General features: G+C 44.0%; 1 protein-coding gene across 1 annotated transcript in view; it reads right to left on the bottom strand.

Annotated features, from left to right (window-relative positions):
• Window positions 1-26613, bottom strand: part of LOC139746230 (uncharacterized) — a 51943-nt gene that overhangs the window by 14261 nt on the left and 11069 nt on the right. The window contains exons 2-5 of the mRNA XM_071657208.1: window positions 12518-12586; window positions 8626-9645; window positions 2275-2524; window positions 627-796 (exon numbers count right to left, since the gene is read on the bottom strand). Of these exons, the coding sequence (XP_071513309.1) occupies window positions 627-796; window positions 2275-2524; window positions 8626-9645; window positions 12518-12578 (1501 nt within the window). The 5' untranslated portion in view covers window positions 12579-12586. The remainder of the gene's footprint in view (window positions 1-626; window positions 797-2274; window positions 2525-8625; window positions 9646-12517; window positions 12587-26613) is intronic.

The raw sequence follows: 26613 nt of genomic DNA, 5'->3' as shown, positions 1-26613 counted from the left end.
CAAACATACTATCTATCTCACCTTTTTTCTCATCTTGGTTACATCCACTCACACATTTAGACACCCCAATCTGAGCCTTCAAGGAGGACGAGCACTCACCGCATAACTCCTTCCTCTGTTTCCCCTTTTAGGAAGCTAAAATAAAAAGAGGGGAGGGTTTCTAGCCCCCTGCTCCCGTCCCCTTTAGTCGCCTTCTACAACACGCGGGAATGCGTGGGAAGTATTTTTTCTCCTCTATTCCCAGGGATAATAATATATATATACATATAAAATGTTAATGGGATGGACTTCACTAGGGCATTAGTTGCTGTGCCATCTCAGCTAAAAAAGAAAAATAGAAAAAAGTGATTAAGTGAGGTCAAGGCAGAACACACCAGGTAGTGTGAGCAGGAAACAGTGAATAGCAAGCGGTGAGAGGTCAGGACAAAGGATATATCAGGTGGTGTTAGTTCAGGACATGAGATATACAAAGAGCTGTCTCGTCAGGAAACAACTGTGTCCGATTAGTAAGCTGGAGGGACACAGATCATACAACCAGTTAATAAGGAATAAGGAGTCATACACAAGGTGTGAAGTCAAACCATTGTATAAACAAAGAGGTACGAACAGGAAACAGTTAAACTCACGTTCCATACTGCAGCGGACATTGGGATCGCCTCGATACCCATCTGGGCAGGTGCACAATGCACGATGATTCTGTGCTTTACAATGTGCACGCACACCACATGCACCTTGCACGCACACACGCACGCAACTCTGGGAACGACATCGGTAATCACTGGGGCATTCACCATCACTGAAAGAGATGATTTTGTCATAAATATTTCATCAAGCTTTTTTTGAAAAAAAAAGCTTTAAAGATGTGATAAGCAGAATAGTCACATAAGCCAATGAATTCAGAAAGAGGGAAATGATTCTTATTGGTTGACAAACAGCATAGTTTCTGGTTTGCTGAGGCTGGATGAAGGTTGAGGGTGGGACGGGTTTGATGTATTAAACTTTATGACATTCCAGTGCTGACAATAATCACATACTATACAACTTGCTATCCCAAATGATACCCTATGACTAAATACACTTGTATCCCTTTGAGCTAGGTATTCTCAGATGGGAAGTTTTAAACTGAGTACACCATTAAATTTGGTAAACAGAGACACCATACAACAGACAATTCAGTATACTTAGATGACACCCTAGAACAAACTATACATCTACTATAAAATAAAACTCACTTTGCTGTTATAAACCTTTCCCACCTCCCTGCCATAAAAATATACATACAAGGAAAATGAAAAAAGAATATCAAATAAAAGGATACCAAGTAAAGGCCCACTAATATGAAATTTGCACATACCTGGGGCTGGCAATACTAAAACAAAGGGTCTGGCTATGTTCATAATGCAGCTGGCAATAATTCTTCTCATGAGATTAACTATATCCAAAAAATGAGGTTGATCATGGTAATACAGGTCCTGGCAATAGTCAATGAAGGGTTACTTATACAATCAAGTTTTGGGGTTATATGCATTCTGAAACTGAATGGGGACAATGTATACTTATACTGAAGCTGTCTAATCTTTAACTGGAATAGCATATACTATCACAATGATCCAGACCTTACTCACCCTTGGACACAATACATTCTCTGGATCTGGATGTACTCATGCACTAGGTCTAATTACACACACATTGGGGTAGGGTGTACCCACTAAGGCTATGTATACCCTGACATCCTGACATACCTAGACTGAGTATATTCACAATGGTGTGAGCTGAACTGATTATTATTTTGTGGGATGTGCTATACACACATTGAAACTAAGTATACATGTATAAGGATGGTGTATACACTCACTGCACTAACTATAACTACATGAAGGTGGTGTATGCTCTTGTTACAGTGGGTTTCTAATCCCAAGATACATTAAAAATTGTTATATTCACAGAGACTAACTGTACTCAAACTGGAGTTTGAGATTGATTCGATCTATATATACTGTGAAGCTAAATATACTCATAAGAAACTGCTCAAACTAGATAAATCATACTTACAAGACCCATAGTAGCTAGGGACTACAGCAATTATACTCATACTGCAGTGAGCTATATTCATCCTGTTGCAGATTATACTGAAGGGACACAAAGGAGCTTTCTAAAATCATATTAGGATGATGCTAATCGTGATAATACTGAAACTAACTACATTCTCACTAGAGTGGGATACGTATGTCACTCTGGGGTTTGTCTTATCACACTGAAAGTAATTATACTTACGAAGTACATTGGGGCTTGCATCCATTGATGGTGTTGCCATCTGGAACGTAGCCATCAATACAGCGACATAGTGCGATGCCATAGTTATTCAAAGAACACCTGGTGTTTGGACCACATGGGTTAGGTAAGCAAGGATTCGATGACTGTCTGTCATACCCTTGGGGCCTACTTAAAGGCCTGCTTACAGGCCCTCTTATAGGCGTGCTTACTCCAGTAGTGATGCGCTCTTGAGACACAAGTTGTTCATTGGCTGTTGTTCCACCATCAGAAATGTCATCAGGGATTGCCCAAAGTTATGATGAGTTACCAGGAGCCATTGGGAGCCAAAATAAGTCACCAGATGTCACCAGGAATCATAGGAAGTAGAAGAGAATGACAAAGATGTGTTAATTTCTCCGAGTCTTTGATGGCTGTGCCCAACATGTTCATAATTCAAAAATACAGTAATCAATATTATGCCAAAATATGGACAAGCAATATCAGTTTCAAACAATAAGATGCATTTTTTTGTAGGCTAAAGCATCAGAGACTTCAATAAAAGTACTAGGGAATCAGTCCCTCTATCACAAAGGCAAAAACACACTTAACAAATTTAACAAAAATATAATCTCATTAATATGGGAAGACCTACAATTGAAGATTTGGAGTTAAATGTAAATCTTAAGCATTAAAAAAAGACTTAAAAAATGATATCATTAATGTATGAAAATCTATAATTAACCTATAGTTAAAGAGACTGGAGCTAACTATAAGCATGAATTAGAGGACCTGTACAGTTAAAATCAATACTGGGCCCATAACAAGGAAATCTATGATTGTAGTCATCAATGGATGTAAAAGGCCTACTCTAACAGGATAGTTAGTTACAACAAGTAAGGTGAGGTGAGTATGACAAGACTGTTACAGCCTCCCCTAGAAGCCTTATTATCTTTTAGTAACATAAATACAGCAGATATGTTGGCTCTGTATATGCCTTTGTTAACTGGTAAATATCATGACAGTGAACAGCTGATTTCGTATATAATGTACACTAACATACTAACTTCACCACAGTTACTTAATGCAGCATACTGTTACTGTAATCATGAAACAATGTATGATGGCAAGCTAACACATGCAAACATATTGACCAAGTACAGATCTGTAATGTTTTTTCACTAAATCTTTCATCTTTCAAAAAATCATACAAAGAGGTTTGCTGTGTGCCAGAAAAGTCGCTTATAGTATGCCAAGTTCTCAGGCAGTTAGTCTGTTACACCATAGATTACAAAAACATGGTAAATACCTAAATATCTAAGGAGACTTAAAAGAATAATCGGGAAATTACCATGTCATAATGCTTTCATTCTGTCTAAAATCATTCCGCTTTAATCAATTAGTCTCATAGAATCAGTGTCACAAAAATAGACTAAATTAAGCTAATCATACAAGATGATTTACGAGTTAGCAACAAAAATGTTACGTCATTGAGACAGTAGTTACTGTTGCAGATAATCAGCATGCCTAAATAGTTGTATCAGAATCATTATGGCGTAGTCATACTGCCATAAAAATTAGGTCAAATAAAATTGCATTCAGTAAGTCACACTGACACGAAGAATAACTAATGTCAATCATTAATCGTCAAAGAGAATAATCATGACCTCAAGAGCATTACATCACAATGAATACGTCATAAAAGAAAAATCGTGTCACAAAATGCCATGTGTGTCAGGAGTTAATCTGCTTTAAACACCATTACAAGCTGTTCCTATTCTCATACCAATCCTATATGCATATATATATTCCTAATGAGATATACATAAACAATATTTGATGTACACTCACAATTACGAGCATATGACCCTACTGTACGAAAATATACAAACTGCAACATTTACTTCCTTAAGTACACAGTCATACACATCAGTACAGATATTTTAAAGAAAATGGCCATAACTTCACAGACACACCTAAAAAAGAAAATTAACACAAGGAAAATATGTTAAAGAACAGTACATTAAGAGCAGATGCATATCAATACACTGCAGTAGTTCAAAGATGTCAAAGAAAAGAGTACATTCTCCATGCACACAATACAACAGCACTACCAAAAAGTGAGTCAACTCTTACCCTACCTATGTAATCCCTGCATGTCATAGAAGGCGACTAAAAGGGGAGGGAGCAGGGGGGCTGGAAATCTCCCCTCTCGTTTTCAATTTTCCAAAAGAAGGAACAGAGAAGGAGGCCAAGTGAGGATATTTCCTCAAAGGCTCAGTCCTCTGTTCTTAACACTACCTCGCTAATGCAGGAAATGGTGAATATTATGGAAAAAAGAAAAAAAAAAAAAAAATATATATATATATATATATATATATATATATATATATATATATATATATATATATATATATATATAAGTTTGAATGGAGAAAAACTGGAGGAAGTAAAGTGTTTTAGATATCTGGGAGTGGATCTGGCAGCGGATGGAACCATGGAAGCGGAAGTGAATCATAGGGTGGGGGAGGAGGCGAAAATCCTGGGAGCCTTGAAGAATGTGTGGAAGTCGAGAACATTATCTCGGAAAGCAAAAATGGATATGTTTGAAGGAATAGTGGTTCCAACAATGTTGTATGGTTGCGAGGCGTGGGCTATGGATAGAGTTGTGTGCAGGAGGGTGGATGTGCTGGAAATGAGATGTTTGAGGACAATATGTGGTGTGAGGTGGTTTGATCAAGTAAGTAATGTAAGGGTAAGAGAGATGTGTGGAAATAAAAAGAGCGTGGTTGAGAGAGCAGAAGAGGGTGTTTTGAAATGGTTTGGGCACATGGAGAGAATGAGTGAGGAAAGATTGACGAAGAGGATATATGTGTCGGAGGTGGAGGGAACAAGGAGAAGTGGGAGACCAAATTGGAGGTGGAAAGATGGAGTGAAAAAGATTTTGAGTGATCGGGGCCTGAACATGCAGGAGGGTGAAAGGCGGGCAAAGAATAGAGTGGATTGGATCGATGTGGTATACCGGGGTCGACGTGCTGTCAGTGGATTGAATCAGGGCATGTGAAGCGTCTGGGGTAAACCATGGAAAGTTCTGTTGGGCCTGGATGTGGAAAGGGAGCTGTGGTTTCGGGTATTATTGCATGAAAGCTGGAGACTGAGTGTGAGCGAATGGGGCCTTTGTTGTCTTTTCCTGGCGCTGCCTCACGCACATGAGGGGGGAGGGGGATGTTATTCCATGTGTGGCGGGGTGGCGATGGGGGTGAGTAGGGGCAGACAGTGTAAATTGTGTGCATGTGTGTATATGTGTGTGTGTGTGTGTGTGTGTGTGTGTGTGTGTGTGTGTGTATATGTGTATGTTGGGATGTGTGGGTGTGTATATTTGTGTGTGTGGACGTGTGTGTGTGTGTGCATGTGTGTGGGGGTGGGTTGGGCCATTTCTTTCTTCTGTTTCCTTGCGCTACCTCACAGGCGCGGGAGACAGCGACAAAGCAAAATAAATAGAATATAAATATAAATAATATATATATATATATATATATATATATATATATATATATATATATATATATATATATATATATATATATATTTATTTATTTTATTTATTTATTTTGCTTTGTCGCTGTCTCCCGTGTTTGTGAGGTAACGCAAGGAAACAGACGAAAGAAATGGCCCAACCCACCCCCATACACATGTATATACATACACGTCCACACACACACACACTCACACACACACACACACACATATATATATATATATATATGAAGTCTGTTGGGGATGAGAGAGCTTGGGAAGTGAGTCAGTTGTTGTTCGCTGATGATACAGCGCTGGTGGCGGATTCATGTGAGAAACTGCAGAAGCTGGTGACGGAGTTTGGTAAAGTGTGTGGAAGAAGAAAGTTAAGAGTAAATGTGAATAAGAGCAAGGTTATTAGGTACAGTAGGGTTGAGGGTCAAGTCAATTGGGAGGTGAGTTTGAATGGAGAAAAACTGGAGGAAGTGAAGTGTTTTAGATATCTGGGAGTGGATCTGTCAGCGGATGGAACCATGGAAGCGGAAGTGGATCATAGGGTGGGGGAGGGGGCGAAAATTTTGGGAGCCTTGAAAAATGTGTGGAAGTCGAGAACATTATCCCGGAAAGCAAAAATGGGTATGTTTGAAGGAATAGTGGTTCCAACAATGTTGTATGGTTGCGAGGCGTGGGCTATGGATAGAGTTGTGCGCAGGAGGATGGATGTGCTGGAAATGAGATGTTTGAGGACAATGTGTGGTGTGAGGTGGTTTGATCGAGTAAGTAACGTAAGGGTAAGAGAGAAGTGTGGAAATAAAAAGAGCGTGGTTGAGAGAGCAGAAGAGGGTGTTTTGAAATGGTTTGGGCACATGGAGAGAATGAGTGAGGAAAGATTGACCAAGAGGATATATGTGTCGGAGGTGGAGGGAACGAGGAGAAGAGGGAGACCAAATTGGAGGTGGAAAGATGGAGTGAAAAGGATTTTGTGTGATCGGGGCCTGAACATGCAGGAGGGTGAAAGGAGGGCAAGAAATAGAGTGAATTGGAGCGATGTGGTATACAGGGGTTGACGTGCTGTCAGTGGATTGAATCAAGGCATGTGAAGCGTCCGGGGTAAACCATGGAAAGCTGTGTAGGTATGTATATTTGCGTGTGTGGACGTGTGTATGTACATGTGTATGGGGGGGGGTTGGGCCATTTCTTTCGTCTGTTTCCTTGCGCTACCTCGCAAACGCGGGAGACAGCGACAAAGTATAAAAAAAAAAAAAAAAAAAAAAAATATATATATATATATATATTTTTTCATACTATTCACCATTTCCCACGTTAGCAAGGTAGCGTTAAGAACAGAGGACTGAGTCTTTAAGGGAATATCCTTACTTGGTCCCTTTTCTATTCCTTCTTTTGGAAAATTAAAAACGAGAGGGGATTTCCAGCCCCCTGCTCCCTCCCCTTTTAGTCGCCTTCTACGACATGCAGGGAAAACATGGGAAGTATTCTTCCATATCCCTAGGGATAATATATATATATATATATATATATATATATATTTCATACAGATTTGCCATTTCCCGCATTAGCGAGGTAGAGTTAAGAACAGAGGACTGAGCCTAAGAGGGAAAATCCTCATAAAATCCTCTAATATAACAGCAGTACCTCAACTTTATTTGCTTTATCTCTTGATCATAGTTTTGTAAGTAATAACAAGAGTCAAAAGAAATGTCAAAATAAATTCTTTTAAGTGACTCTGAGTGTCTAAAGCCATAAGATTCAAATACAGATAATTTTCTTAGTGATATAATCTGGCTGGAACCATTCTGGATATCTTGATGCTCACCTTGAACCTTGTAATAAATAATATAACTACAGTATGCATATGCTTCACTCCACAATCAACAACAGACAGGGAAGTCAAGGAGCAAGGGCTCTTGGATGACCAAGTCTCACCAGTGTCACCCAGAAATGACACCATGCAACACAGAAAAATTGGTATATTCCTACTGGTTGCCCATAAAAGGCACCATGCATTATAGATACTAACAGATTGAAAGATTGTCACCAGTGGTTACCCATAAGTGACATGATGCACCAGAGAGACCATCTGATGGTAGTGTCATCAGTGGTCACCCATAAGTAACACCATGCACTCGAGAGGCTGATTGATTGTTAGCATCACCTGTGATTGCCCATAAGTGACATCATGTATCAGCGAGATTGACGGAAAGGTAAACTGACACCATGGCATCCTACGAATGACATCATGCATCTCATTATAGACAGATTGGTCAAGGGATCATTTTTTCTATAACCAGAATTGTTAAATGGAGCGTGTTCATCGTGTTATTTCTGTGGAAAACAATCTTGAAAGAATGTTTCAGCGTGTATGGGCAGGTAGGCAAACTGAAAAAACATTAAACAATAAACTAAACGTTAAATACTACACTTCAAGCGGTGTGTTTAGTCATTAATTTCTATTATGGACTCTAGAACAGTAGGAACTACGGTGAATATGTAAATTAGAAAAGTAAAGATGAGTACTCATGTTCCCAGCAACGATGCCAAGACTATGGCGGCACGTGTTATTATAAGAGTCACCAACTAGTTAAAAACGCCCGAGTGTCAATGACTGGTTATGTATGCTGCTGACTGCCTTTTGATGGCATGTGCCCTGCATCACCATGCAGTCCAGACAACATACTGGATACGGTAGTAAGGGCAGAAGTGCTTACGTCGGTACGATGGATATCGGACGAGGGGCAACAGCGGAGCCGACAAAAAGGCTGAAAATGCAAAACACAGGAATGTAAGTGGAACTGAGCAGAATGAAGGATCATGCGTAGGGATGATAGTTTGATGGCTTACATAAGGCTGCCAAACGCCGATAGTTGTGGGTGCCTCGATGGAAAGCAATGGGGGTCAGGGGCCGGTGGTGGGAGCCAAAGAGATGACCAGAGCTACCACTGGGCCTTCGTCCACTTTGACGACCTCCTGCACCCACCATCATGGCCATGGGCATACAGTCATACTTCTCACGCCCATCATTAGGCAGTGCAACAGCTGTAAACTTATCTGGACACACACAGGTAGAAGTATGGCGGTCTGTAACACACACAGCATTCCCCACACACTGTCCCACATTGACCAAACACCCATTGACACATATCTCGTCCATGCAGATCTCATTTTCATTACAGTCAGCATTTTGGAGGCAATCCACCGTAATAGGTGCTGCAGGCCCATTAGATTTGATGTCAGTTTCTTCAGCTTCTGTGACATTGGTAGAAGGAGGTAGTTTCATGGGCTCAGGTGAAGGAGAAAGTGTAGCCTTTGGGTGTATGAGTTGTTCTTCATATTCAGTTAGAATCTGAAGTGGCTGCTTCTTTGGTTCTTCAACATCAGCAGTGACAACCTCTTCAGTCCCAGAAGACATACTTTCTGCAGGTGGTACTGGCACATCTTTTGGTTCCATATCCATTTCAAGAACTGGGGCAGATGTTGGAGAGGAAAGAGGTTCAGTCTTTGATGCTGGGTCAGGAAGTGGGTGCTTGATAACGGGCTTCAAAGAAGGTGCTGAAGAAAGAAGAGGAGATTCCAATGTCTGTGAAGAATTTGGGAGCAGCAGAGGTTTCTCATTCACCATATCCGTAAGTGGTTCAGAGTCATGAGGCAAGTTCTTGCTCAGTGATGGTGTAACTGGTGGAGATTCAGTCTTAAACTCTACAGCTGGAGGTAGTTTTGAATCATTGCTATGCAGCTTTGGGTCCTTTATGTGGTCAGAAGGCAATGTATCTGGAGGTAAAGGCATGACCATCATTGGCACACTCACTTGAGGATGAGGTGTGCTGGGCTTTGGTCCAGCTGGTATAGGTAGAGACTCAATGTCTGAAGATGTAGAAAGATATTTAGAATAAAGATGTCTCCAATGAATGAAAGGCCTGAGTAATCTTAGGACTTTGTTCTTGAAGAACTGTGTACCCATACGGATACTGAATCCCTTTAGACCAAAGATAAGCTCCAAAGGGCAGTTTGATGAGGGAGGCAGAGGAAACTGTGGCTCATAGGAGCAAGAAGCTCAAAGTCCCTGAGTGTTGGGGAGAAGACATACTCAACAGCCTCTAACTCTGCATTAGAATCAGTAAACTGTTCACCAGTTCATTAGGTAGCACTAGCAATGATGTGTTACTCTAAATGACTGCATAAACAATTTGGTAGTTGAGATGAGAGAGGGAGAAAAAAGAGAAAGATTGAGAGAGAGAGAGAGAGAGAGAGAGAGAGAGAGAGAGAGAGAGAGAGAGAGAGAGAGAGAGAGAGAGAGAGATTTCTCAGAACTAATTAAGATTAAAACATTTTTAACATCAGACACAATAAACAGTGCTGCAAGTAGAAAAAACATTAAATCCCTTTATCACATGTTTTGTGAATCAGACTAACAGGAAAAATTTAAGTAGTTTATAAACACAAGAAAGAGTGTAATGATCAACTCTAGATCATCAGCAGTCCTGGACATGGAACATTTTTTTAGACCGAACTATAAGCAAAATCACCAACACATGTGATAGCAGGATTAAGATTTTACATCTATAATGTGTTGCATACTCAAGAAGCTCATTAAATTATGTACTTCCCTGTTTCACATTCACTAAGTTTCTTGAATACCCACCTAAAGCTTATGAAAAAAAGATCTACAGATTTATCATTATCATTACACAGCTCTAGGAACCCTTTTATGGGCCTTCTGGAGCTTCAGGAAGGTCTGATGGTGATTCAACCTTGTCGAAGGTAACTTCTCACTCGCAGCATAGTGCAGGCAGTCCAGTAACACCAATCACTGTGATAACTTACACACAGAGTGTTTCAAAAGCAAGGCAAAAGTTCAAATTGTATGCTATGAATTTGCATAAGCATACACATGAGTATGGAGTACTCATGGCTTTGTGCATGCAAATTCATAGTATGAAATTTCAATAACTGATAAACCAAAGCTAAAGAATGAAATCCACATAGATACAGGCCTTTGGACACCATATACAAAACAAATTCTAATGATAAACAAACATTTACAGTGTATTTAAGATTTTGGAACACAACACATTCAAACTAATAATAGTTATAAATAATTTATAACTCCTAATATGTGATTTGTTATTGACCATTCTCAGCATGTCAACTATACCTTATGACTACTGAGGTATGACAATAACCACACAATACACAACAAAAATTTACTGTTTTGTTTATAACAAATCATAAAATTTGTTATCAAACCATGCACTGAAAAGAAAGGAGATGAACACAAAGTTGTAGGATTGGTCCTTTACACAAACATGACACATGTTAACAATTGTCAGATACCACGTGCATGAATGTGAGTTTGCTTTTACATGCCTATAAATATCATAAGAATTTGAGAAGCCATGAACTATACAATCATCATGAAAATCTGAGAATTCTACACCTCCAAGTGTTTTATCTCCCTTTGCAACATGGAAAACCTGAACAAATATTACACTGAGAACTGAACTACTTTGCACTGACAACTTCATGTGATTATGGACAGCAAATCACTTCACTGAAGAGGAATATATTGGTGACATACGTGATGATGTGTGTAAAAGTGTGTGTGTGTGTGTGTGTGTGTGTGTGTGTGTGTGTGTGAGTGTTATGGTGTATTTATAGAAGTGTGTAAGTTGAGGGTGTATCTAGCATAAATAATGTGAGGATAGGCACCATTTACTACATGTATCAGTAAGTATTTGTAGGATGCAATCTGGAAGTGGGCAATCTAGGTATGATTTTACTAATTAATTTTGCATGTGTGTGACTTTATATCATGGATGTGCATATGGTACCTATCTGTATGTTGCATAAGTATCTCCAGGATTAAATACAAGAGAAGTGTATGCTTACACTTGTGAGTATGCATATGTCATGTATGTAATATATGTGTATGATACTATATGCATGCTGTGGTTTAATATACCAGGGATTTCGGGTGCAAAATCATACTCTTGTTTCTCTTTCAAACCAAAAATGGTTTATTACAGACTTCAGCTCCCAGTGTAGTGTCACTTTTGTAAAATCCCAGATCAACATACTGTACAAGCTGGAAATTTTAGACATAACAGACACTTGTTCATATACAATCCTTATATGTCTTTGAAGACCATAGTGTCTCCAATGAAGAAGCTAATGAAAATATAATAAAAAAGTTCACCTAAACACAAGATTGACAAAGGAACAGAATAATAAAATTCTCCACTTCTTTCTAACATCAATATCCTTACACTCTTGTTATCTCTCATATCACTGTATCTTTTGCATCAGCATCATTTGACCACAAAGAGCAAAATTTTCACCAAAGTGATACTTAATAATCAACAGAAATCCTTCATATAATATCCTGAATAATCAAGATGTTTTCTATTGATCTATAGACTACACAGATCACAGACTGAAGTAAAGAAAATTTTAAGATTTTGTGATATACAATTCTACAAGATACTGACATATTACTTGTAGAATGATATAATGATATGGAGTGCTTACATTACAATTAATGGTTCCTACATACCTCAAAATTCTGCAGGAATGGGAATAACATATTTGAAATACAGGTATACAGTCACAACCCCTGCAGATTTATTTACAAGCCAAGCAACTTGATTTATGTACAAATACAGCTACTGTATTCAAGTAAATATGGATTTATGTACAAGATAGGTAAAGTACAGTAAATTTTTTTGATAAAACTTACACTGATGCTGTGCCCATGACCCGCCGACCAGCAGCGCCAACCCAACTAATAACAATCGCATCTCGTATTCTGTGGAAGAAAAAGAAAACAAGACTTAGAAGAATAAGAAGCAGTGGCATTGTATATACTTGTGTGCATTCTAAGTATTTTTTGCCTCTGGCTGCAAAAACTATCATTATCATCATTGTTCTTCATAAGGCTAAATGTGTTCTGAATTTTTCCTTAAGAATACATTACAAATTATTATTTTCAATTAGAATAATTTTAAAATAGGGCCACATTATATCACTGCACCTTAGTCTAATATCATGAAATAACAGAATCAACAGTATTCTTGCTGAATGTCGTGTTAACAAACCATGTAAAACCCACAGTACATGCTTTAGGATACAATTTCAAGTCTTTCTAACCAACTAATTTTGCTTCCTCATCAAGGGTAATGTGCATGCAACTCTATGTGCATGAGCAAAGCATTAATGTGATTGAACAACATAGCCTGAAATGAACACAACTGAGAAGTAGAATCCAGTACCCTTTGCAAGACCTGAAAATTCTTGACCAGCTTTGGTGAGCCTAACAGCATAGCTATGTGCAAATTTTTAAGCATGGAAGCAATATCTAAACTTTCCTAATTATTGCAAACACTTGATTATTATGTAGGAGGGAAGAGTACAGACAATAATAGCTTATGCAATACAATGTAATGAAATAACTTCCTTTCCAAATGTCAAAACAAAAAGCTTGCATCACAGTATGGATACTTCTCCATGGGACCATTAAAGGCCCCACAGAAAAAATTAGAGCCCCACCCACACCCACACAGCTGCCGCCCTTGTTGAATATGGACATAACAAGGTCGCCTACAAGTTACCACCATCTAAAACCCTTTACCAACTCACCCTCCACCCTTCTTGGTTTTTACATTCATTCCCATTATCAAAATGGGTTTATATGATGCAGGGTAAGTAAGATTATGGGTGCATTTGTAAGCAAATGCATCCTAACAAGAATTGGTTTTCCAAAAATGAGCTGTCAGTTTGGAAGATGAATACGTAAGTCCAAATGACTGCCTATAGGACTAATATAAAGTCATAAGAAAATTTCATAAAACTCTCTATAAAGAAGTCTACATATCTATGGAAGTTTGAACAGCAAACTCCTGTAGAAGCTGATTGTCAACAGGCAAATTCTTGAACTGGTGCATACTAAGAACTGGACAGGTGATAACAACAGGCAACCTGCATCTCAAAGTACAGTGGCTGTGGCTCCTGCTGACACTTCAAAATAGGAGTACAAAGGAAGATCATGACCAGAAAATTCATAAAACTCTTAAGTAGGCAAAACGATATTAATATTTTTCATGCAACTGTAACCTCTTTGTACATACTACATCTCCACTTCACAAATTAGTGTGGGATGGGACGGTAAATGATTTTATGAGATAGTTAAGTGACTCATCAGAACTGTTGAGTAATCTCTAACAAGGCCAACTACCACCACTGTGATGGTACCAAAAATGTGGGCATGTGTTCCAATGCTGTTTTCAAGGAAACATCATTACATGATTTAAAATCTCACCCAGCATCATTGCCAAGTTCATCTCTCAGCACATCACATCAAAGGTCTGTCACATAACTTCACAATAAGGTATTCAATGGAATTTAGTTTCATGTTTCTAAGACAACATCCGAATGAGAAGGTATTATGATTCTGACATTTTTCATGAAAATGCTGGTTGTACCAGAGGGTTACCTTCCCATCCCGTGTCAGGTATGATAAGATAAGGTAATAGTAGGCTTGGCTGGGTTATGCTGAAATGCCAACAATAGCGTTTGCTAAAAGGGCAGTATGCTGACATTTTCTCAATCCAATCCTAACATAAAACGTGAAATTTGAGTCCATTTTGTGAATGATTATAAACACAGCTGTTGTACAGTGTAGCAAGTTCGTCACTGGTACAATGTAATTTGAATTTCTGATTTATAAAAGTTCAAGAATAGACTTCAATGGTTCTTCACAACATGGCCACCATTCATGTATGTGAACCCACTTTATTTACATGGCTGCTGTGCCTCTTTTATGGAGCTATACTGTGAAAAGAACATAATGAATCCAGAAGGCAATGATTTCAAGCATTTCTTAAATCATACAATAATACTGAATATTATAGTGAAGAGGATATGAAGATCAAGGAAAGCATGGGGGTCACCAGGAATTAGCAAACACAGGCCAGGATTTACTTTAAGTTTGAATTATACACTTGCAGAGAAATACCAATGTTCTTGTTATTATATCCTGCCACTGAGAAAAATGTTCACTGGAAATAGCACGTGCTGGATTCATCTGCAAGCAAACAGTGGCTCAAAAACGAATATAACCATAACAGTCACATATTAAAAAGAAAATGAATTTCTGTAGTCACAGAAAAATTAAAGTTTTCATTGGTTACGTTGATTCAATAAGTGTTTCATCTATATTTACAACTAACCCCATTGTTTCCCTGATCTTCATACCCTTCGCCATTATCAATTAAGTACATGCTTTAGAATAGAAAAGATATCCCAATCATGCTCCCCAATTTTTCGTCTCCATACACAGTAAATCTAACGTTCAATATCTTATAAGATTCCACTATCAATAAAGTTGTTGGATCAAGATAAAGCCTTAATTGATCATAAAATTAAAGTTTAACCGTTCTAAACATAGATATACTTGGCATATTTTAAATTTAGCTTGGGTGCATTACGAAGGACTTTAGCCACATGGCAGTAATATAGTAACGTTGATAGTGACTAGTCTTGTTACCGTAGTGTAATGAACAAATTAACAGTGGTGAAATTTGGTTTGGAGCAGTTTTCCATTATCCAATATAGATTAAGACAGATCATGAGATTGTGATCCAAATACCACCAAATCAATCTCTGAAAATAAGGTTCGTGGTAATCATATTCTACCACAAAAACCAATGAAACATTTCAGAGATCCATTTAAAAAAAAAAGAAGTCTCGACTGCAAATAAAAAAACCCAGCTGCAATATGTTTCACAAGGTTGGAAAAATAATTACCCAATCGGTACAATGTACCGAGAACTACTGGAATAGTTAGACATGATTAACATTCGTGATGTAACACAGGTCAACAACATGCGCTCCTTAAGGTTATTCGCTTTCATAGAGTTCTACGTTTTCGTCATAAGGGCTGTCAGGATATTCAAAATTCATAGTAAAAATAAACTTAAATGATCTCTAGCTCAACCAGTTATCACCATTTCTCTTTACTTTCAGGCCTCGGTCATGGTCTCTGGGAGTCAGAATCATATGGTAAAGCACTACAGATGTAGTATAAATAATAATGCAAATATTTACGGAAGAAACTATCTGAAAGACATAGAGATATTCAATATACCACTTATTGAATATCTTTTAAACCCAAACCCCAACCAGCCTCTCATGTAACATAGACCTCCATCAGTACACTTGTATCATATAATTATATTACGTCTCTTTCGTTTAGAGCAAATACGATTTACTGCACGAACACACACCAAAATTTTAACCAAATTATGCGTTTATCGTTGAAGCAATTACGAATTTGGATTAATTTACATATCTCTATACAAAACGAAATGTAGACGAGACCAAGTAGTGCTTCTCTCGACCTGGTGCAAGATAGTAAAATAAAATGCATGGTTACCTAGTGACAGCACGAGGATCCCGTTCCTCGGTCCCGGAATAAAGTATTGAAATTAATTAAGAAACAGATACATCTTTACATTTTTTTTTAAGCAATTGCATTATGTATCAGTCCTGAGAAATAAACCAGTTTAGTTTGAGTTATCCTCGCTTATCCCCCGCAGGACCCACTGAGATAATGAAAATAACGCCTTACAGGTATCTTTCATGTATTTATACATATAACTCATTTTTTTTTTTTTTTGCCGCTGTCTCCCGCGTTTGCGAGGTAGCGCAAGGAAACAGACGAAAGAAATGGCCCAACCCACCCCCATACACATGTATATACATACGTCCACACACGCAAATATACATACCTACACAGCTTTCCATGGTTTACCCCAGACGCTTCACATGCCCTGATTCAATCCACTGACAGCACGTCAACCCCGGTATACCACATCGCTCCAATCACTCTATTCCTTGCCCTCCTTTCACCCTCCTGCATGTTCAGGCCCCGATCACACAAAATCTTTTTCACTCCATCTTTCCACCTCCAATTTGGTCTCCCTCTTCTCCTCGTTCCCTCCACCTCCGACACATATATCCTCTTGGTCAATCTTTCCTCACTCATTCTCTCCATGTGCCCAAACCATTTCAAAACACCCTCTTCTGCTCTCTCAACCACGCTCTTTTTATTTCCACACATCTCTCTTACCCTTACGTTACTTACTCGATCAAACCACCTCACACCACACATTGTCCTCAAACATCTCATTTCCAGCACATCCATCCTCCTGCGCACCACTCTATCCATAGCCCACGCCTCGCAACCATACAACATTGTTGGAACCACTATTCCTTCAAACATACCCATTTTTGCTTTCCGAGATAATGTTCTCGACTTCCACACATTCAGCCCCTAAATGGCGCAGCTTGTGATAGTGCCGAACACCCCCCCCCCCCCCGTCTGACTCCTCCCATTTCATCTTCCAGCCAATGAAAAATCAGTGACTCACAATCTCCGCCTACTACGACTCGGGCTCGAAGTTCCTCCTGGGTGCCGTTGAAGACGTTATTAATGTAAGTATAATTCAATTATCAGGAGTTAATGCTCACCTAATTTGTACAATATGCCAGGTAAATGCGACAAACATACATGAAATCTCGCCTTTTAGGTAATACATGGGAGGACGGTACAAGAATCACGAGACATTCGTAGGTGTAATTTCGTAAGGACTTCAAGAAAGCTAGAGGTTGTTACTACACGAATTAGAGGACCCGACAGGAAAGATAATGATATATTTCCAGGAATGGATGTGAGTTGGCCTCAATTGTTGGTTCTTGGTTCAATATTCACGTTTAGTAATAAAGCAGTGGTTATTTTGCCGACTAGTCGGCACCGGAGATGAGTTCTTTTTAACGAACTAGTTTATATCAATTTTCATCATCAGGTTGTCGACTTTTCTTACAGACAATTAGGTTTTTTTTTAATTATCGAGATTTATCACTGGAATGCTGATGAACAAGGAGATAGTTCAGATGTACTACATTCACTGAGGTCACGGAAGAACTGACACTCATTGCCATCTTGAAGTCTAGACAAATTGTTGGACTACCAAGAAAGTCTAATCCACCATACCTAATCCTTAACCGGCTTGGTCCCAGATCCTAGCCTACCTAAGCGTAACCTTGGCTTAACAGCAACACCATCCTAGTTACCTTAACCCTGGACTACCTAAACTAACCCTAGCCTACCTCAACTAGTTCTAGCTTACCTCATCGTAGCCCCTACGTACCTCAATTGACCATAACTTAGCCTTGTAGGAAGAAATCAGGCCCACCGTAACGTAACCCTAGTCTGTCTTAATTAACCAAATTAACCAAATTCTCATCGTAACTCTAGCCTACGTGTTACCTAGAGATGATGATACTGAGGAAAAAAGGTAAAATAACGTTTGATCCAGCAATGCTGTTTGGTCGGCAGAATAACTACTATGTATTGATGTTTGACTAGACCTTACGGTTCGCTAATCATGTTGGCTCGAGAGATCTGTATTTGTTAAGGGATGTTGATTAGGGCTATACGAACTTTTATTACGATTTTGTCCATATCGCAAGTTATTTCCACTCATTAACTTAGGGAGTTGAAGAAAAATATTAACTTTCTAGCCGACGGGAGAGTATATTGTTTTCAGTACATTATTTATATACCTCGACATGTAATTTAGATTGTGAAGTGATATATAAGATATGATTTTTAATCCAAGAACATATATCATTTCTAATACAAGAAAATATATAAGAAATGAAGTAATGGTTCCCTCTGCCTATTAGGCTAGCTGTAATGGGAGACTGCAAGTTACTAGTAGAGAAAGTAAATGCAAGTCTCCACTGTTCTGGATGTTGGCAATGGACGACGCTGGTACTTGGGTCAATCCGGCACACCTTTAACTGTTCCTGGGCAGCGTGGGCGAGGACGTGGGCAGAAGGTGAGTGACACCACCAACGTGGCAAGTTTTCCACCACTGAGGCCAAGGCTGAAGGTGGTGATGGTGGGGTGGGTCAGCTAGTCGAGGGAAGGGCGCCAAAGGATAACACAATCTAAGCTCAGTCTTTCATCATCAGACTTGCACGTCTAGAGATCATATCATCGTCAGAGACCGAAAACAGCAAGCATTTTTAGATATAAATAAGCTAACACGGTTGCGAAATATGAAGCGATGTTGAACAAACAATGAATATGTGAACAATATTATGGTTGAACCTAGCTTATACCTTGCATTAGTCAGGCTTCATTAAATTATGCACTTGTCTGATCAAAATATAGGGAGCACGTTGGACATTTCCCGTTTGACGACCGACTCAAGACTAGAAGGGAAAAGGTAGATAGAATACAGTAAATAAACCACTAGAGAACTTGTATCAACGGATTGAGATGAGAGAAATTTAGATCCGGAAAGAAACAGGTAAGAGAGTTTTAGATGAATAGAAGCAGCAGCCACGGTAAGATGATGAGCGCTTTCGCTGACGTGTTTAGATGTAAACACCAGCTTCTTCGAATGGGCTAGTATACTTTCCCTTGTTCCATTTGATGTTCTTATGGGATTGCTGATAAGTGTGAGGAGCGTTGAACCCATCCATGGAGCTACCAGTATATCATGCAATGTTGTGCATACTGACAGCGTTCCATGAATAGGAAATAATGATCTCATAGGACTTTCACCCGTGCCAGGGGTAGCCTAGCTCTTGCATCACTCAGAGCTGTTTGCCTACTCCCACGCTAACCTCGACACCCCCATTAACGCGACGCCAAATAATGCAGAATTTCTTTTTTACCATTACAGTTATGTCTCCAAATTGATATTGTAAAGGTTACACGACGTATCTGATTTTGTTATATAGAGGTATGCAAAGCTAGCCTTTATAAGCGCAATACTTCTGGCTGCATTCAAAAGCTGGTTGATTGATCTGGTTCCTTATTCCCCATTAAACAGTAAAGATCCAAAAGAATATCCCCTTCGGTCGGCTAGGGCCTGGCATTAGTGCTAGGCAGAGGACAAATATTCCACGGCCGATGAGGCGACGGAGGGAGGGAGCCAACGGGCAGTTGGTCCACCAGCAAACCAGTTGGACCGCTCTTGCAGCCCACACTGCAACTGTACCATGAGACCCGCAGCCAAGAAGGTGATCTAGCTGCCTCTGAGGACCTGGAGGGAGTGGGCTTTATGAGCGGGAGGGAAGGGGAGACAGAATTTCCTCAGGACAAATCGTGTTCTTTTGACCTTTCTAAGTCGGAGAACATTCCTCTGTTGTCATTTGGTAGAACATATGTATATGGTATCGGTCAAGGAAATCAAGGTGGTCGATACCATTTTTGACGAGCCAAGTAGCCATGGAGCGAGTAGAATGAGTTAATCCGAAGGGCAAATAATGTACATTTTTTCCCCTTTGACTAAGATGAAGTTATGAAACAACGAGGGAGGAAAAGGATGTATTACAGTCCCCAAAGACTTGTTATGACGTCTCTCACGGCTGTGTACCTCCGTGGGAGGGGAGATATAAGGCTTCTCACCTGCGCAAGGCCGTGAACGGTACCCAGCCTACGCGTGTGCAGCAGGGAAACCACAACACTGGGCGAGTCGAGGCAAAAAAAGCGAACCACGAGATTGTAGATCACTTGGTGTCCTCAGACCACTAGATCCTGGTTCGACGCCCACACTATGGGCAGTCGGGTAGGCTGCGGGCAGAGCAAGGCTGCAACAACACTGCCAGCTCCTCCTTGACACTCGGCTTACAAAGAAACTAATATGCATCAGGTCTACCGAGTCGTCAGGGAGTATTGTGTGTGTGTGTGAATTGCACTGGTTTATGGGTCACTTACAGCCAGAGTTTGAGACAACCGCCATTAAAGAATAATTTAGATGGACTTAATACTTTGATGTGGCCCGATCGTAATTATTTCCAGTTGATATTTTGTACGAGGCCTCCGTCAGCACCAACGAGGCCTCCGTCAGCACCAACGAGGCCTCCGTCAGCACCTACGAGGCCTCCGTCAGCACCAACGAGGCCTCCGTCAGCACCAACGAGGCCTCCGTCAGCACCAACGAGGCCTCCGTCAGCACCTACGAGGCCTCCGTCAGCACCTACGAGGCCTCCGTCAGCACCTACGAGGCCTCCGTCAGCACCTACGAGGCCTCCGTCAGCACCAACGAGGCCTCCGTCAGCACCAACGAGGCCTCCGTCAGCACCAACGAGGCCTCCGTCAGCACCAACGAGGCCTCCGTCAGCACCTACGAGGCCTCCGTCAGCACCTACGAGGCCTCCGTCAGCACCAACGAGGCCTCCGTCAGCACCTACGAGGCCTCCGTCAGCACCTACGAGGCCTCCGTCAGCACCAACGAGGCCTCCGTCAGCACCAACGAGGCCTCCGTCAGCACCAACGAGGCCTCCGTCAGCACCTACGAGGCCTCCGTCAGCACCAACGAGGCCTCCGTCAGCACCTACGAGGCCTCCGTCAGCACCAACGAGGCCTCCGTCAGCACCTACGAGGCCTCCGTCAGCACCAACGAGGCCTCCGTCAGCACCTACGAGGCCTCCGTCAGCACCAACGAGGCCTCCGTCAGCACCAACGAGGCCTCCGTCAGCACCAACGAGGCCTCCGTCAGCACCAACGAGGCCTCCGTCAGCACCTACGAGGCCTCCGTCAGCACCTACGAGGCCTCCGTCAGCACCAACGAGGCCTCCGTCAGCACCTACGAGGCCTCCGTCAGCACCTACGAGGCCTCCGTCAGCACCAACGAGGCCTCCGTCAGCACCAACGAGGCCTCCGTCAGCACCTACGAGGCCTCCGTCAGCACCTACGAGGCCTCCGTCAGCACCAACGAGGCCTCCGTCAGCACCAACGAGGCCTCCGTCAGCACCAACGAGGCCTCCGTCAGCACCAACGAGGCCTCCGTCAGCACCAACGAGGCCTCCGTCAGCACCAACGAGGCCTCCGTCAGCACCAACGAGGCCTCCGTCAGCACCAACGAGGCCTCCGTCAGCACCAACGAGGCCTCCGTCAGCACCTACGAGGCCTCCGTCAGCACCTACGAGGCCTCCGTCAGCACCTACGAGGCCTCCGTCAGCACCAACGAGGCCTCCGTCAGCACCAACGAGGCCTCCGTCAGCACCTACGAGGCCTCCGTCAGCACCAACGAGGCCTCCGTCAGCACCAACGAGGCCTCCGTCAGCACCTACGAGGCCTCCGTCAGCACCTACGAGGCCTCCGTCAGCACCAACGAGGCCTCCGTCAGCACCAACGAGGCCTCCGTCAGCACCTACGAGGCCTCCGTCAGCACCAACGAGGCCTCCGTCAGCACCTACGAGGCCTCCGTCAGCACCAACGAGGCCTCCGTCAGCACCTACGAGGCCTCCGTCAGCACCTACGAGGCCTCCGTCAGCACCTACGAGGCCTCCGTCAGCACCTACGAGGCCTCCGTCAGCACCAACGAGGCCTCCGTCAGCACCTACGAGGCCTCCGTCAGCACCTACGAGGCCTCCGTCAGCACCAACGAGGCCTCCGTCAGCACCAACGAGGCCTCCGTCAGCACCTACGAGGCCTCCGTCAGCACCAACGAGGCCTCCGTCAGCACCTACGAGGCCTCCGTCAGCACCAACGAGGCCTCCGTCAGCACCTACGAGGCCTCCGTCAGCACCTACGAGGCCTCCGTCAGCACCAACGAGGCCTCCGTCAGCACCAACGAGGCCTCCGTCAGCACCTACGAGGCCTCCGTCAGCACCAACGAGGCCTCCGTCAGCACCTACGAGGCCTCCGTCAGCACCAACGAGGCCTCCGTCAGCACCTACGAGGCCTCCGTCAGCACCAACGAGGCCTCCGTCAGCACCTACGAGGCCTCCGTCAGCACCAACGAGGCCTCCGTCAGCACCTACGAGGCCTCCGTCAGCACCAACGAGGCCTCCGTCAGCACCAACGAGGCCTCCGTCAGCACCAACGAGGCCTCCGTCAGCACCTACGAGGCCTCCGTCAGCACCAACGAGGCCTCCGTCAGCACCAACGAGGCCTCCGTCAGCACCAACGAGGCCTCCGTCAGCACCAACGAGGCCTCCGTCAGCACCAACGAGGCCTCCGTCAGCACCAACGAGGCCTCCGTCAGCACCAACGAGGCCTCCGTCAGCACCTACGAGGCCTCCGTCAGCACCTACGAGGCCTCCGTCAGCACCAACGAGGCCTCCGTCAGCACCAACGAGGCCTCCGTCAGCACCAACGAGGCCTCCGTCAGCACCTACGAGGCCTCCGTCAGCACCTACGAGGCCTCCGTCAGCACCTACGAGGCCTCCGTCAGCACCAACGAGGCCTCCGTCAGCACCAACGAGGCCTCCGTCAGCACCTACGAGGCCTCCGTCAGCACCAACGAGGCCTCCGTCAGCACCAACGAGGCCTCCGTCAGCACCTACGAGGCCTCCGTCAGCACCTACGAGGCCTCCGTCAGCACCTACGAGGCCTCCGTCAGCACCTACGAGGCCTCCGTCAGCACCTACGAGGCCTCCGTCAGCACCTACGAGGCCTCCGTCAGCACCTACGAGGCCTCCGTCAGCACCTACGAGGCCTCCGTCAGCACCTACGAGGCCTCCGTCAGCACCAACGAGGCCTCCGTCAGCACCTACGAGGCCTCCGTCAGCACCAACGAGGCCTCCGTCAGCACCAACGAGGCCTCCGTCAGCACCTACGAGGCCTCCGTCAGCACCTACGAGGCCTCCGTCAGCACCTACGAGGCCTCCGTCAGCACCTACGAGGCCTCCGTCAGCACCTACGAGGCCTCCGTCAGCACCTACGAGGCCTCCGTCAGCACCAACGAGGCCTCCGTCAGCACCAACGAGGCCTCCGTCAGCACCTACGAGGCCTCCGTCAGCACCAACGAGGCCTCCGTCAGCACCAACGAGGCCTCCGTCAGCACCTACGAGGCCTCCGTCAGCACCAACGAGGCCTCCGTCAGCACCAACGAGGCCTCCGTCAGCACCTACGAGGCCTCCGTCAGCACCAACGAGGCCTCCGTCAGCACCAACGAGGCCTCCGTCAGCACCTACGAGGCCTCCGTCAGCACCTACGAGGCCTCCGTCAGCACCTACGAGGCCTCCGTCAGCACCAACGAGGCCTCCGTCAGCACCAACGAGGCCTCCGTCAGCACCAACGAGGCCTCCGTCAGCACCTACGAGGCCTCCGTCAGCACCAACGAGGCCTCCGTCAGCACCAACGAGGCCTCCGTCAGCACCAACGAGGCCTCCGTCAGCACCAACGAGGCCTCCGTCAGCACCAACGAGGCCTCCGTCAGCACCAACGAGGCCTCCGTCAGCACCTACGAGGCCTCCGTCAGCACCAACGAGGCCTCCGTCAGCACCTACGAGGCCTCCGTCAGCACCTACGAGGCCTCCGTCAGCACCTACGAGGCCTCCGTCAGCACCTACGAGGCCTCCGTCAGCACCAACGAGGCCTCCGTCAGCACCTACGAGGCCTCCGTCAGCACCAACGAGGCCTCCGTCAGCACCAACGAGGCCTCCGTCAGCACCAACGAGGCCTCCGTCAGCACCAACGAGGCCTCCGTCAGCACCAACGAGGCCTCCGTCAGCACCTACGAGGCCTCCGTCAGCACCAACGAGGCCTCCGTCAGCACCTACGAGGCCTCCGTCAGCACCAACGAGGCCTCCGTCAGCACCTACGAGGCCTCCGTCAGCGGTGGTAACAACGCACTAGGATGACCTAATGTGACATTCAGCCGCGCCAACATAAAACTGCGTCATAATGACTGGAAACTTACTGCTGTATCACCCCCTCCCTCTCTCTCCAACACCGTCTCCCCCACCCTTCCGACACTGTATCCCCTTCCCACTCCAACACTGTCTCCTTCAACCCTCCAACACAGCCACCTCTCCTCCAACAGAACTTGCCTTCCCCCTTCAACGAAGCCTGCTCCTCCCCCTCCAACACAGCCTCCTCCTCCCCATCCAACACAGCCTCCTCCACTCCTCCAACACCAGACAGAGGCCAGCCTAGGGCCTCAGTTAGCCACCAATCACGGAATGATGGGTGCCGCCCCCAGCCTTCCAGACCTTTAACCCTGGCTAGATGGCTCATGGGGTAGGGGGTGTCGGGGTCACGGGATGTTGAGTTGGGAGGTCCTAGGGCGAGGTCATGGGGCACCATGGGGTGAAAGACGGGGTGATAAGGGAGAGAAAAAATCGCTCATGGGGTTGGCAGGGATCGGTGGAAGGGAGTGTCATGGATACACAGAGCTGTGAGGGAAGTGAGAGGGTGTGTGTGTGTGTGGGAGAGGCTGACCATGGGTGAAGGGGGGTACTCCACCCCATGACTACCTGGCTGCAACGCCCACACCCCCACAAGCTTCCGTGTGGGTGTTGAGGGGCCGGGGTAGGGTGGGGGCATGGAGTTGTACACCCCACCTCTTTCTTGCTGGACACCAGGTCTTCCTGGACCCCCCAGGTCCTGTGGCGTGGTGGGCGTGGGAGAGCAATTATCGTGGGTGTGGAGCGTGGGATGGAAGGGTGTAGAGCGTGGGACGCCGTGGGATGGAAGGGTGTAGAGCGTGGGACGCCGTGGGATGGAAGCTCATTTAAAAGGAATTCGAAATGTTGGTCATAATGGGTGTATGGGTGCGGAGAGCTGGTATTTCACGAGGAACATGAGGACACACGGTTCGAATCTCTCATGACCTGACATTGCCATCTCCTGGTAATCATGAACTGACTTTCGGAAGATCAATTTTCGTTCCACGTTTGTGATTAACGTTGGTGTGTGTGTGTGTGTGTGTGTGTGCTCAAAGGTCGTACCGTCCTGCTCAAGGGTCGTACCGTCGTGTGCCAGGGGTTACAGGAAATGTGCCCAGTCAGAGCAGGTGTACATGCTTTCGGTCAACAGGAGTCATACTGTTTTCTGTTGACCTTGAACAGAACTGACGACACAGGAATTACGTATGTTCTCCTATTACACGAGGTTTCAGTTGACCTAGAATGACTTGAGTGAATGACCTGTAGAAATAACGTTCTTGGGTGACAAGAGGTTAGGAAGATAACCTTTGAAGAGTGGCACGGTTTCTGTCATTTTGTGAAAGGTTTTTCAGCCCAGTCTAAGGTGCGTCTCGTATTAGGCTTTTGGGTCTCTGGCGAGGCTTTTGACGCACATTTCAGGCCCTCATGTGAACCAGTGTAAGTTAGAATTGTAGGTACTAATGGTGGAGTGCGCTAGACAATTAATTCCTAAATTCAAGAGTAATCCAGACAAAATATGGTCAAAGCTCCTTTGAAGTGCGCAAGCAGTGGCAGATGTGCAATTTCAATTTTCTCTGATTCTATCGATCAATAAGAAAAATTACGAACTGTATTATTCTAAATTTGTATGATAATTTTGACAAATCAATTTATAACTAACAATTTACCGAATGTTTTATTTTCTGTGTTTTATGGCAATCAGATGCCGGAAAAATGTTTAAGAGAGATCTAGTGGATGTATAAACAAAACATGGACGACGTCGATGGACACAGTGTTTGTTGTTGACTTTTAATCTGAGTGGTGTAACGGGTATATCTAGTTATATAACAGTTATATCAAGGTATTCCTGTGAGTCCTGGAACTAATGTAAGTATTAATGTGTCCATGTGCAGTGTGACGAGTGTATTAAAGTGTGTCTTGTGGCATAAACAAATACGTAAGGTCACTTTTGAGAATTATATAAACACTCGTGTGTCTTATGTAAACTTTCCCTGACACTCGATTGAACCTTGTGTAAACTAAGCAATCTTACCTTCACACGCTCACACATACATGCATACATACACGACTGTAGGCATACACAGACTACAGATGCAAGGCGCCGAGTAATGCCCTATATAATAAACCAGCTCCGTGAT

The sequence above is a fragment of the Panulirus ornatus genome, chromosome 64 (genome assembly GCF_036320965.1).
Source record: "Panulirus ornatus isolate Po-2019 chromosome 64, ASM3632096v1, whole genome shotgun sequence".
NCBI lineage: Eukaryota > Metazoa > Arthropoda > Malacostraca > Decapoda > Palinuridae > Panulirus > Panulirus ornatus.
The sequence above is the reverse complement of the archived record's forward strand: the minus strand, read 5'-3'. Positions and strand labels throughout refer to the sequence as shown.